The sequence below is a fragment of the Monodelphis domestica genome, chromosome 7, assembly GCF_027887165.1.
Source record: "Monodelphis domestica isolate mMonDom1 chromosome 7, mMonDom1.pri, whole genome shotgun sequence".
NCBI classification, from domain to species: Eukaryota; Metazoa; Chordata; class Mammalia; order Didelphimorphia; family Didelphidae; genus Monodelphis; species Monodelphis domestica.
This window is the reverse complement of record NC_077233.1, coordinates 158,596,544-158,610,511: the sequence shown is the minus strand read 5'-3', so window position 1 is coordinate 158,610,511 and position 13,968 is coordinate 158,596,544. Positions and strand designations below refer to the sequence as shown.

At 34.5% G+C, this 13,968-nt stretch overlaps 1 protein-coding gene across 6 annotated transcripts in view; it reads right to left on the bottom strand.

The window, feature by feature from the left end:
- The window catches only part of VPS13A (vacuolar protein sorting 13 homolog A), a 317,263-nt gene that overhangs the window by 159,538 nt on the left and 143,757 nt on the right, over nucleotides 1–13,968 (bottom strand). For all 6 annotated transcript variants that reach the window (XM_007499009.3, XM_056803980.1, XM_056803981.1 and 3 more), the window contains exons 32-33: nucleotides 7,324–7,491; nucleotides 5,204–5,505 (exon numbers count right to left, since the gene is read on the bottom strand). In XM_007499009.3, the coding sequence (XP_007499071.2) occupies nucleotides 5,204–5,505; nucleotides 7,324–7,491 (470 nt within the window). The remainder of the gene's footprint in view (nucleotides 1–5,203; nucleotides 5,506–7,323; nucleotides 7,492–13,968) is intronic.

The window sequence follows — 13,968 nt, the reverse complement described above, 5'->3', positions numbered from 1 at the left end:
GAATCTAATTAATTCCGTAAGAATTGGTGTATCAAAGAAAAAAATTATATATATGACAAATTTCATTAAGAGTAGTAACAGGACAACAAACCAAACATTTTAAAAGGCAATCAAAAGAGGCTTTGAAGAAAAAAAGTCTATCTTTAAATATTTTTTTCAGGAAAAGAGATGATTTTGGCATGCAACTAAAAATGCACTGTAGAAAATAACCTTAAGAAAATCAATAATCACCTAAACTGAGGTCTAAAAGTAAATGATGATGATAAAAATAATTTTAAAAAAAATTTAAACCATTGATTTAATAAATAAAATTATAAACTATTTTGTGTGAGGGAATCATTTAAGTAAGCCATTAACTGTGGCCTTTTGGTACTGAGTAGTTTCCTGAAATTCAGCTGGTCCCCTACTTTGGCTCCCTAGTAGCATCACATACTCTGTTGTCATGTGGGAATGAGTAGGTTCCTGCTGTTTGAAGATCCTCTTCTCTTTTCCTATTCATCCTTTAGTGCTTTGCTGACATGTAAATTTGTCAGTTTCTTGCCCTCTCCTCTTTCTTTACTTGTGTCAAGTCCACACAGCTGGGCTTGTTCTCATTCTGCAGCTTCATTGCCTCTGGTAGAGTCACAGTGTGTTGGCCTGGTCCAGGTTCAGCCAGTTCTCAATAGCTCACCGGGCTGCTCTCTCTTCTTCCCCCAGTAAGGCTTGTTGAGCTTTCCTTTGTTTTCAGATAGTTTCTTTCTTTGGGGGATTTGGGTGGAGCTGTATGCAACTCCCAGTGACCCTCATTTAAAAAATATATATATCATGGTTTACATAAATTATTCCCTCACACAAAATAGTTCATAATTTTATTTATAACTCAATATACATAGAAATTTGCTTGGCCATATTTAAATTTGTTACAAAGGTTTTGTCTTTTCTTTGGGGGAAGGAGAGGTACAAGATTCAAGAGAGAAAAAATATTTGCGTGATAAAAAATAAAATTTAATTGTAAATATTTGAGGAAGGAATTAATACATATGAAGAGATTGCCAAACAAATAAAACACTGCAAAGAGTTCAAGAAGGTTGAGGATTAAGGGAGAAAAATCAGATTTTAAAATTATGAGCTCATGAGAACGTTCAAAAAATTAATTCCAGTTGAATAGTAGGATTGGAATACTGATTATAAAGGAAAGTTGATGAAAACTGCAAAAGGTCTGCCTAACTGTTTATTTGTGAAAAAGAAGAAAACTATGAGACTAGGCCTCATATAATTTATCTGAATAAACTGGCCCTGCATGCAATGTTTTATTTTAGAAAGAGAACCTAATCAGGATGGAGATTAAAAGTAAGAGTTTTCACTGGAAAGTACTGAAAAAAATATAGAATAATTAGGGTGAGGTCAAATTATGAAGAATACTGAGTGTCACTGATAGGAGTCTAGACTTACTCTTGGCAAAAGCAAATCTATACTAGAGGCTTTTTGTTGTTACTATCATTGGGAGAGTAAGGATCCTCCCAAAGACCCACCGATTCTCGAAGAATCATCTGTTACCTTCTTCCTGAAGCCTCTCAAAGATTTCTCTAGTAGAATATGCTTTTTCTCTTCTCTTACTTTTTATTATCCAAATATTAACAAGCTACTACTTCAATAAACATATATATTAATTCAGAATTTCTATTCCCTAAATCAATAACCTTATAAAACAAAACCAATATCTATCTCTTTTCTTCCTCTCCAACTATTATTTCTTTCTGACATATAAAATGTGCTCATCCTAATGGGAAATAAAAATTAATGTCAGTAGAAACTAAAACCTAATATATTGCTTTTTTTCTTTCCCCCTTAGTACTGCTGCAGGCATATTACAATCGATTTTATCTTAAATATCTCAACAAAAGAAGATGTGATGAATACTGAACTATTCCATCAGGGCTATTCTGGCCAAAAGGCTAATAATAGAAGATATGCCTAGTGAAGAATAGAAGCTAACATAGAAATTAGGCCAAGAATACAACAAATGTAAACACTGAGAATTTAATCCAATGAAAACAGGAGCAGTAGTTTAAAAAAAGAGGAGAGAAATGAAACAAAGAAAGTAAAAAGAAAAATCCAAGCAAAAATCTGCTCTGAAATAGAAACAAAATATAAGTCTGAAACTCTAAATGGAAGTGGAAATAAATTAAAACAGAAGTGGAAACCACACAAATGTGAACACAGACATCATAGGAAATGACTAGATACGTTTCATATTCAAATCATTCCTAATTCCCAGCAAATCATAGTGTAGCATACCAGGCATGTTAGCATCTTGGAAGTATGATTGATGTATTGATATTGTATCCTATATATTAATTTACCAAACACATGGTCAGATCACTTAATGTTCATTGTATGGAAAGGGACAGTCCAAAGGACTAGCGCAAAGGACAAGCAAATTCCTGGGCTGGGCATTGTCAGCCACAGTATCCTGGCTGGGACTACATTCCTTTACAAAGCGCGGGTTAGATTAATCTCCTCCTCTTTGATTCCGTCATTGTCAATTCAACCAATGTAAAAACCTACATCATGTCACGTATTCATTAATTACCTCCCACTTGACATTCCTAAAATCTCCAAGAAAAGCTTGGGACATGTGCGAGCCCTCTCTTCTTCTCTTACACCTTGCTCTTGCTCCTTGCACTTCTTAATCATGCTATGGCCTATTATGTTCCTCATGTCTGCCAGATTTACACAGCGCAGCTGCCCCGCATATCTCCCATTTATCTCTTGACCACCTGGTCCATGGTGGATATCCCAGAGTTATCTACTCCCCACCTGTTCTCTTGTTTGTCATACTTAGAATTTCTCCACTTGTTATCTTATAGAGAGGTGTTTATGGAGCTCCCTACTCCCCACTAATTTGTGGTCTCTGAGTCTTCATTCCTGCTTTACTCTCCCTCTGTCTTTAATCTATTCATCCATATTCCTATAGCCTCCAATCTCCTTCTCAGGTCACCACCCACAGGTTCATTATATAGGAGCTGTCGGAGGTTCCTATACAGAGATTCTAAAAGAATGCATAATCTTCCTCCCTAAATACCTTCTTTTCCTCCCTTCCCTGTTATTTTCCATGGAAACACTGTACTCCCAGACCTTGAGGCTCACAACCCAGGAGTCATCTGGCCTTCTTCACTATCTTTCATTGTCCAAATTCAATTTGTTGCCAAGGTCTTTTGACTTCACTTTGCAAGATTTCTTGAATATAATCTCTTCTCTCTGACATTGCCACCCCTCTAATGCAGGTGGGTCTGTCAGTCTCAATTTCTCCTCACTCTGATCTATCCTCCATTCAGCCACAAAAGTGATTTTTTCATGCCATTCCCCTACTCAATAAATGCCAGTGGCCCACTATTGCTTCCAGAAGCAAATACAAAATCCTCTGTTGTGTATTCAAAGCCCTTCATAACCTAGCCCCCTTCTACCTTTAAAGTGTTCAGACAACTTAATCTTCAATACTTCTTCATTCAGTGGCGATGGCCTCCTTGATGTTCCATAAACATGATACTCCATCTCTTGAATCTTTCTGGAACTTTGTCTGGCTATCTCCTATGCTTTGAATGCTCTCCCTCCTCTGCTCTAACTGATCTCACTAGCTGCCTTCAGGTCTCACCTAAAATCATACCTTTTACAGAAAGCCTTTCCTAACCTCTCTTAATTCCATTATTTTTCTCTCTTTTAATTATTTTCTAATCATCCTGTATATTGTTTGCTTTATATACATAGGCCTGGCTCTCAATACACTGAGCTACCCAGCTGCCCAGAGCCCACTACTTTGTGAAGCAATCCATTTAACTTTTCAACTATTAGAGTAAATAGAAGTTTTATTTTTTTTCACATATCAAACCTCAATCTGCTTCTCTACAATTTCTAAATAATACTAATATTTTTTGCTATCTGGAGGCAAATAGAACAAATCTAACACAATTATGACTCACTTTCTAGACTTCTCAACAGCTTTGCCAATAGCCTGCTACCCTGGAGATACCTTCTCGCTAAACACGGCCCTCAAAATAGCATGTCCCTAAGCCAGACTCATTTCCTCAAGGATTCCAGCCATGTTCACTTCAGACCCATGTTGATTCACCTCCTGGCCTTCTCCACTACTCACCAGTAACACAGACACAATTCTCCACTCTCCTTCATACCCCTTTTATGCATCACCTTTCCCCATTAGAAGGTAAGCTCCTTGACAAAAGGAAATGTCTTGCTTTATATATATCCATAGCATTTAGTACAGTGACTAGCTTAATAAACATTTTACCTATCTACTTACCCTTCAAATACTAAAAAACAAAATGGTATCATATGAATTCTGAGTCTTTTTTTTAATCAAACATTCCAGTTTCTTCAAATGATTCTCATCTGGCATAATTTTTGACACCCTGGATAACCTCTTTTGGACACAATCCATTTTGTTTATATCTTTCCTAATAATTCCTAGAACCAAACACAATACTCTAGATGTGACATAATCAGGGCAGAATATATGTTTTAACTAAGATTCTATTGAACGACTTTACTTAGGACAAGTGAAGTGTAAATCTTCACATGTCCAACCACTAGTATTTAGAGGATATGAAAGAATGTATAAGATGACAAGTAAACAGTTCTCTCTCAAGAAAACATACTCCCAAAACAAGAAACTGTGTTATTTCCCCAAGACTGTTAGCCTTAATCACAAGTAATCAAAAATTTATCTCAAATGTTCAAAAAGGTCCTCAAAAGGAATGTAGCACAACAAAATAGAAAATAGAAACTTTAGGCTATTGACTTAAAACTACAAAAAGAGTTTGGGATATCCTGTATATTAGGCCTCTCTCCTGCAACATAACTTCAAAAGTTAAAAGCATAAATAAGCTTCAAGTTGTTAAATTTGTAAGAAAAAACAAGTATTCCACTAGTTCTTAAAAATAGATATATTTTTCCAGTAGTTAAATTCCACTAGTTAAAACATATTTCCATATTCCACAAATATAAATACACAATTCAGATAATGAAAATACCAGGACACCAAACAAAATAGTAATAGATAGTCTTGCCTAGGAATACTTGGGGGTGGGAGGAAAGACCCTAAACTTTATAACACCTTGAAAGAAAAAAAGTCCACAAGTAGGGTAAAGACTTGAGATTATTTCTCCTACACAATCAAACCAGTATACCCACCAACAAACATGTATACCTGTAGAGTTTCATCTCACTCAGCTTTACTGTTATATCATCGATAACTGGTGGAGGGGAATAAGTGCTGTTAGGCACTAAGATGAACTTGTTCTTCATTGTAATTAGCCCAAAATCAGCAACTAAGACATTTGTGGATTCTGATGACTGTGGTATGACTACAACAGGTGCTTTGATATGAATATCCAATGCCATTCGGGAACTTCTTTGTGTCAGTTCTTTTACTCCTCCAGCTATACCTGTTGCTTGAACTGTTGCTTCAGTCAAAGCTTCTTTTGCTCTTTGAAAGTTGTTTATAAAAGCCTATGAATTACAGAATTACATTCTTTATGTTAGGTTCATTAAATCAAGGAATATGATTATTACTAAATATTTATCAATGTTTATAATTTTGGGTGCTCTCATATAAGTTTTTTATAAATGTCTTTGGTACCCCTATTTACTCCCATTTTTCTGCTCTTATATTGAATAAAAGAAAATGGAAAATAGATTTTTTTTAAATCTAGTTAGTGGAGCTGATGAGTATTTAGGTGTAAGACTTTAAATAAATTAAAATCTAAAAACAAGCAAAATAATAGCAATAATCACCCAACATAGATATTAATAACTCCACTCACCAAATATAAGGGTTGTTCTGAAAAAAGTGTTTTGTTAACTCTTAAAGCATTATGAAAATACAAGGTGGTAGTGGCAGTAGTAACAGTTGTTACTACAAATAGTAATTCAGATCTATTGGAAATCTTTGTACTTTTTAGTATTCATTAAATGTTTAGAATATGGCTTACAAACTCTGCCCTCTAAGCCCCAAAGGGTGTGAATTTGGATATGCCACAGGACATTTTAAATATTTCTGAAGGAAGCACATTGCCATTTGAGATGCCAGGCACCACAAACAACTAGCAAAATTTAATATAGTTTCAATATTAGATTTGATATTTTACATTTAACAATATTCTTGAACATTTGAGTATTTTTTGGTTAACATTCTTACAGCTATGATTTCCCATACTTTTAGTGGTTGCTGTGATTAAAAACAAACAAGCATTACAGGAAAATCAATATGGCACAGGAAATGAGTGTGGCACAGCCTAATATGATTCAAAAGTCCGAGAAGTTGTGGAAGGCCCAACAGGTATACATTTCCCATTAGTAAGTAAATGTGGTTCAAAATGAGATAATAGTTTTTCCTTTTAATGAATATGCATGATTTTTTCAAATGGTGATTAAACTGGGAGAGCACAAATATCTATTGAGCTGTTTAAACGTACTACTTAGTGGAACTACTGAAGTTATTTCTTTTGGTCTATGGCCACGTGAAAAAATTAAGAAGAGACTAAGTGTGTTATGAATCAAGAAAGTCTATGAATGTATGATTTAGAAGGAAAATATGTAAATGTGTTTTCCTCTTATTAGTATGATTATCAGACATCAACAGAATTCAGAGACAAAGCATTACCTATAAAATAAGAAGGGATTTCAGGAGAATGGTCATTCTTTAACGGTCTAATGAATAACAAATATTTTCTATATTAAAAAATGAATCCTAAAACCTTATTATATATTTCAACTCTCCAAAGCATAATAAAGAATTTGAAAACAATCAAAATGAGAGCAACAAGCAGCCAAAATAGATGTCAATAACAATATACACTGAAAAAAATATCATAAGAATTGTTGTGAAAAGTGTTTTGTAACTTTTAAAGCATAAAAATGGGTGATGATGGTAGTTACAGTAGCAATTAGTTGTAGTAGTAACTCTTTCTAGTAATACAACTACTTTCATAAAAAAGGACCTAAAAATCTTCTGTAAATATCTATTTATCCTCATTTTAGACATAATCCTAATCAATTTGATATTCTGATTCTCCAGCCAACACCAACTCAAATATTTCCTAGCTGTCTAACCCTGGGCAAGTCACTTAACCTCCATGGCCTACAGTTTATTGCTCTTCTGCCTTGGAACCAATATAGCGTACTGATTCTAAAACAGAAGGTAAGGGTTATAAAAAAAAGTATGTGGTTAAAATTTCTGGAAAATTCAAGCATGCCAACGCCATTATACTAAATAAATGAGGCTTTAATTTATAATTTTAAAAAAAGAAATAATTCCCAAATACTTACCGATACAGTATACAGAAATTTCATTATTAAAACAACTTCAATGCAGCCAACAGTTAAAGTAATCTCCCTGTCAACGACATTCATATTGGTATATTCAGCACCAGCAGTAGCACCAACATAAGAAATCATTTTCAAACTGAAAACTTCTTTTCCAGTTATATAAAGTACCTTAAAGAAGAAAGAAAATTAAATTATAAGAAGCCAACAAAAGTTCTATTTTCAAAAATGCTCGATCCATCAGATATTATGATGATAAAATACTAATTTGAAATTCTTCCACCAAAATTCAACTAACTAAACAGAACAAATCTGGGCAGCAATTCTAATAATAGAAGGAAGGAAAGTCAACAGAGGCAAAGAAAAGACCCCACAAGAACAACTTTTCAATATCTATATAATTACTCCCCTAGCCACTATTTTTAGGTCAGAACAAAAATATGCTGACATGAAACTTTCACATAGCCATGAGAAAACTGGCTTTGCATTATTACAATCGGAGCCTTTCTGCTTTGACATGTCAATTACAAAGTATAAATTCATCATATTTACAGTATATTTATTTCTCTAGCTTTCTATCATTTCTTATTTCCTTCATTCTCTCAGAATTTTTTTATAGTCATCTCTCAATATGTTCAAAATACTCCGTGCCTACTTATGAGAGGACTTTTTATCCAAACAGAAAGTAAGCTCCTTGTATAAGGACACTGTTCTGTTTTTGCTTTTGTATTATCAATACCTTGCACAGAGGAGATTTTTACATTTACTAAAATTTAATCTACTCTGCCTTTACCAAGAGCAGATTTTAAATCACCATTTTTGTCTTTCCTCTTTCTTGGCCAGCATTTACTACTAATTTAAACTTCGCCTAACCCAAGGCAAACTGGAAAAGCAAAACCATTAAAAAGAAAAGATTTATTTCAAAAGCAATTATCATTGATTTACTGCATTTAGGTTCTGTTTATACTTTATCTCATAGTACTACTCTATCATATATTATAACTTTCAGCCACCAATTAACCAAACAAGCTCTTGAAACTAAGAGTTAAGAGAATATGGTTTCAAACCTAGATTTATGATAAAATGATTATGTCACCTTAAGCAAGTCATTTAATCTTTCTGAGTCTAACTGGATTCCTCAGAAGTAAGAACTACAATCTCTCCTCAAAGAACTAAGGATACACTGATGATCAAAAGTGAAAATTCACCTCTATAACAGAAGATATAGGGCAGAGCCAAGATGATTTAGAAGGTATATAGACCTGTCTGATCTCTATCAAATTACCCTCCAAACGACCATAATATAAAGCCTCAAAACAAATTCTGCAATAGCAGAAACCACAAAAGGACAAGGTAAAAATTTTTTTCAGTTCAAGATAACTTAAAGGGTTGGCATGAAAAGTCTGAGTAGAGAACAAATAGGTGCCACACTTTGGCAAGCCCATGTAGACTTTGAGGGTGGAGTAGTGAGGGAAGCCATTATCATCAACCCTTTCCTCACTGCTTTCAACCCTCATTTCTCTACCTAAGGAGTGTGAGTCCTCCCCCTCCCCCCACAGAAAAAATTACACCAGCAACAATGGCTTCCAGAGCTGTCAGCCAAAGATGGTAAGGGAGTTGGGCATGTTCAGAATTATAGAGGTTCCTTCCCTGGCACAACCTGGTACAACCCTACCCTATTGCACTACCCATACAACACAGATTCAGGTTGCATTTCTGGATCTCAGGGGAAGGAGGAGCACTAGTACACACCAGTAATTAAAGCCATAAGGGAATGAGCGATGCTAGTCAAAATTCCAGGGTGTAAAAGAGTGCTTGTGGCCACTCAAAGGCCAGAGCAAATGTCGAGAGATTATTAAACACATCTATTCTTAGATCACACCACCTTGAAAATACTGAAAACTTAAAGTTCCTTGGGATCTAGGTCTGAGGGCAACTATGCAAAGATCCTGAAATTTGGGACAGTGTCCCCTTCACTACAGAAATAGAACTATCTGTAACAGGATTTTTTTGAGTTATAAGATCCAGGAGAGATAATCTAAAAATCATTGGACTACCTGAAAGCCATGATCAAAAAATAGAATAAATATCACCTTTCAAGAAATTAGGAAAACTGTTATAATATTCTAGAACAAAAGGAAAAACTAGAAATTTAAAAACACCAGCAATCACCTCCTAAAAGAAATCTAGAAATGAAAACTTCCAGGAAGATTATAGTCAAAATCCAGAACTCCCAGATGAAGAAGAAATTATTGCAACCAGTCAAAAAGAAACAAATCAAATATCATGAAGCCACAGTCAGTAAGGCACAAGACCAGGCACCTACTATATTAAAGGACTGGAAGGGGAAGGGACATGATATTTGAAATGCCAATCAGTCTCAGTCTGCAAACAAGAATCACATTCCCAGACATTTAATCAGAGTATTCCAGATTTTCCTGGGTGGGGGAACAGAGATGAAAAAGAAAAATTTAATCATCAAATTCACTGCTCAAGAGATGCATAAAAAAGTAAACAGATAAGTGAAAATTTAGGGGCTTCAATGATGTTCAATTGAGTAAATTCATGCCTAGGAAGATTATATTTAAGATATTTATGATACTAGTGTAACAGTTAAATTACTTTCTCTAATAAAAGTATTATTTTAGAGGTTTATTAAAGATTATTAGAACTCAAGGATGAAGAAATACAAAATAAGAAAGCATGTGCCTAGGGCACATAGTCCATTCAATTTTACTTACTCTACATCTTGAGAGACGTGTGAGCTTAGAAGGAGAAGCAGAAAGACCAAGTGGAAGGTACAGTCAGTTTAAATACAAATTTTGTTCTCGGCCCAGGTGGGGATTCAGGTGAGATTATAGGGAATTCTGGGAACTGCCACGGACTTCTGGGGATTGGAGTCTGGGGTAAAATCTCCATTTTTACACTAGAGTAATGTAAGGTACTTAACATATTCAAAGTATTTAAAATATTTAGGAACTTTATCACTAAAAGGACAGTAAGAAGTAAACATAGAAAGAAGGGAGTACGCAGAATAAGATGAGCTGATAGAAAAAATCAATGAACAAGAAAGAGGAAAAAATGGGGAGAAAAATGGAAAGACAGAAAGGGTATTATTATCTCATATGAAGAGGTGTCTAAGAGTCAATAATGGAAGAGTAATGGTGAATGCTTGTACTTTACTTTCATTAGAATTAGCCAAAACAGAAATATCATTCACACTCAACTAGAGAAATATAGCTTTCCTTATAGGTAAGTAGTAGAGAAAGAGGAAAAAGATAAGGGTAAGGAGATAAACAAAAAGGAAGGAGAACTGAGGAAGGTGGTGTTTGGAAACAAAACATCTGTGAACAAGTGAAAGGCTGAAAGGAGAGAAAGAAATAAGCAGGAGAAAATAATATGGAGAGTAAACTGTATTTGGTAATCATAACTATTAATGTGAATGGTATGAATTCATTCATAAAAATGAAGTAGATAACAAAGTGGTTTAAAAACCAGAATCCTTGGTGTTTACAAAAAACACACTTGAAGCTGAGAGACACACAGAGGAAAGGTAAGGAGTCAAAGCAGAATCTATTGTGATTCAACTAAAGTAAAAAAAAAAATAGTGTAGCAATCATGATCTCAGAGAAGTAAATAAAAAATGAATCTAATGAAAGAGACAACCAAGTCACTACATCTTGTTAAAAAAGTACCATGGAATGATCAAATAAAATATTGTTTAAAAAAAAAGTACCATGGACAATAAAATAATATCAATACTAAATATATATGCAACAATTGGATTGACATCTAAATTATTTTTTTAAACACCTACCTTCCATCTTTAAATCAACACTATGAATTGGTAATAAGGTAGAAGAATGACAAGCAGTAAGCAATAGAGGTTAAGTGACTTGCCCGGGGTCACATATTTAGGAACTATCTGAGATCAGCTCTGAACCAAGGACCTCCTGCCTCTAGGACTGGCTTTCCATCCACTGAGCCATCTAGTGCCTCCAAATCCAGATTTTTAAAGGAAAAATTAAACAATTTGCAAAAAGAAGTAGAGAGTAAATATATAGAGTAAAAAAAAAAGCAGAGGATCTCAACTTTACCCTTTGGGGAAATAGATAAATCTAAGCAAAAAACAAATAATTTTTTAAAAATAAGGGGAAGAATAGAATTTTGGAAGGGTTAGGTAGGATAAATCTCTGGGGAAAAATAATTACAAATAGAAAATAATATATCTTTTTCTCAGCAGTATTGGAACCTAAACAAAAATTGACCATGTATTAGAGCACAAAAACCTCACAACCAAATACAAATAAAAAAAGGGCAGAAATAGTAAATGCATCCTTTTCAAATCATAAAGCAATAAAAATTATATTCAATAAAATGTCATGAAAATATAAACTAAAAATTAATTGGAACATAAATCACCCAATTCTAAAGAATCAATAGATCAAAGAAAAAATCATAGAAACAATAATTTAAAGAGAACAACAACAATGAGATAATATACCAAAATTTAGGGGATGCAATGAAAGCAGCGCTTGGGGCAATATGTATCTTTAAATCAATAATATAGAGAAAGAATTGATCAACAAACTGGAAATGCAACTTTAAAAAATAGAAAAAGAACAAACTAAATATTTCCAATAAAATACCAAATTGGAAATCCTGAAAATCAAAGGAGAAATTAGTAAAATAGAAAGAAAACCATTATACTAATAAACTAGGAGCTGATTAAAAAAAAATAAATAAACCTGGACTCGTTTGGTTTTGAGAAAACCAAAAAATTACAAGTGTCAAAAATTAAAAGGGTGAACTCACCACCAATAAAGAGTAAATCAGAGTAGTTTTTAGGACCTATTTTCTTCAAGTATATGCCAATAAATCTGAGAAGATATGTGAAATGTTTAAATATTTACAAAAATAAAAATTACCCAGACTAACAGAACAGGAAAGAAAATACTTAAATAACTTAAATAATAAGCTATCAATGAATTCTCTAAGAAAAAGTTTCTGGGACCAGACAGATTTAGAAATTAATTCTACCAAACATTTAAAAAACAATTAATTCTAACACTAAAGTATTTTGAAAAACAGACAAAAAGGGAAAATTCCTTTGATAATACAAATATGTTGCTAATACTATGTAATTGAAAATGTTACCCTAAAAAAGAAATACATTTCCTGGGAGCCCACTGACTTCCTGCCTTTATGTAGTTCCTGTCGACAGGAAATAAATTGAATGGGTGGACATGCTGGCCCTCTCTTAAGATGCAGCAAGCATGGTGGCAGTGGTGAGTAAGGTTTGAACTGGCTAATCAGCCATGGGCACCTGGTCTTTATTTTATATCTTCTTTATTTCTTTATTTCTAATGATCATTAATAAATCTCAAATATAATAATTTTATTATTGATATTAATTTTAATTTTTATATTTATGGCACCCAGAAAATGGAGAAAAAACTCTATACATTTTTTTAAGATAGCCGAGATAAATTTTTAAACCCCATTACTCCTGCCAAGGCTTTTCACCACCCTCACCCACCCACCCTCACAAACTCTTAGAGAACTCTGATCTCTCTTTGGAGCTGCTGCCTTTTTCTTTCCCTACCTTTTGCCCAGTTGCTCTCCCTACCAGCCAAGCTATTTTTATTCCTCGTTGCTGCCTCTGGCATTACTGCACCTGATTCCTCTCACTTGGGCTGCTAAATCCCAAAGGCCTGCTTCTTACTCCTGCTCTTGATACTGCTGCCGACCCAGTCTCCAGCCCCCAGCAATTCTCCTCCTGATCTCCAGCCCTCTTCCTGATACAGCCTCCTCCCCAACCCGAACCTGACCACTATTTCTGATTACGCTGGGCTCCTGTTCTTGGACCCAGTTGCCAGGAAGCTGGTTAAAATCCAGGGTGTATTTTTCCTTAGGCAACAATTAGCCTCCTAACTCCCTCTCCACATGGCTGGGGAAACAAACTGCTCCCCTAGCATCTTACCTCAGAGGGAAAGGAAGGGAAGAAGTTTTTACTCTTCCAAAAAAGAAGTAAAAATTGCAAGCATGGCATACTCTATGAAAGAGCAATACTTTGCCTATTTCAAACAGCTTCTACCATTCATGAGTGTACTAATCCTTTCACTTATCTTGCCTGAGATTCAGGGGAGAAATTCATCTCCCTATAACCCTTTGTCATTTGGGCCTGCCCACTCACTAAGATATATCCAGTTTGGGATTCTTCAAATCCATGTTCTCCCTCACTATGGGAGATTCCAGGGAAGGAACTTTAAAGAGTCTGGAGGTGAAATTTTTAAGCCTTTTCAGACTTCAATGTTTTATGAAAGTCTCTGTATTTTATTGTATTTTGCTGATTGTTTTGTTTTCTATAAATGGAGATTTTGAACCTTTGACTTCATTCCCCAGAAGTCCTTAGAATTTCCCAAAATTCCATATAATCTCTCCACATTGGGAAGATCAAGTTATTGGTATTTAACTGGTGATAACTCCTCCCATGCCCTCTTTCTGGCATGATGCAGCAATCAGCGGTGATGGTTGTAAGGAGGGGATTTTGAAATGGCTAATCAGCCACAGGAACATGGTTTTTATTTTGTATCCTCTTCATTCCTTGATTTTTAATGATCATTTAATAAACTTCCTAAAATATAA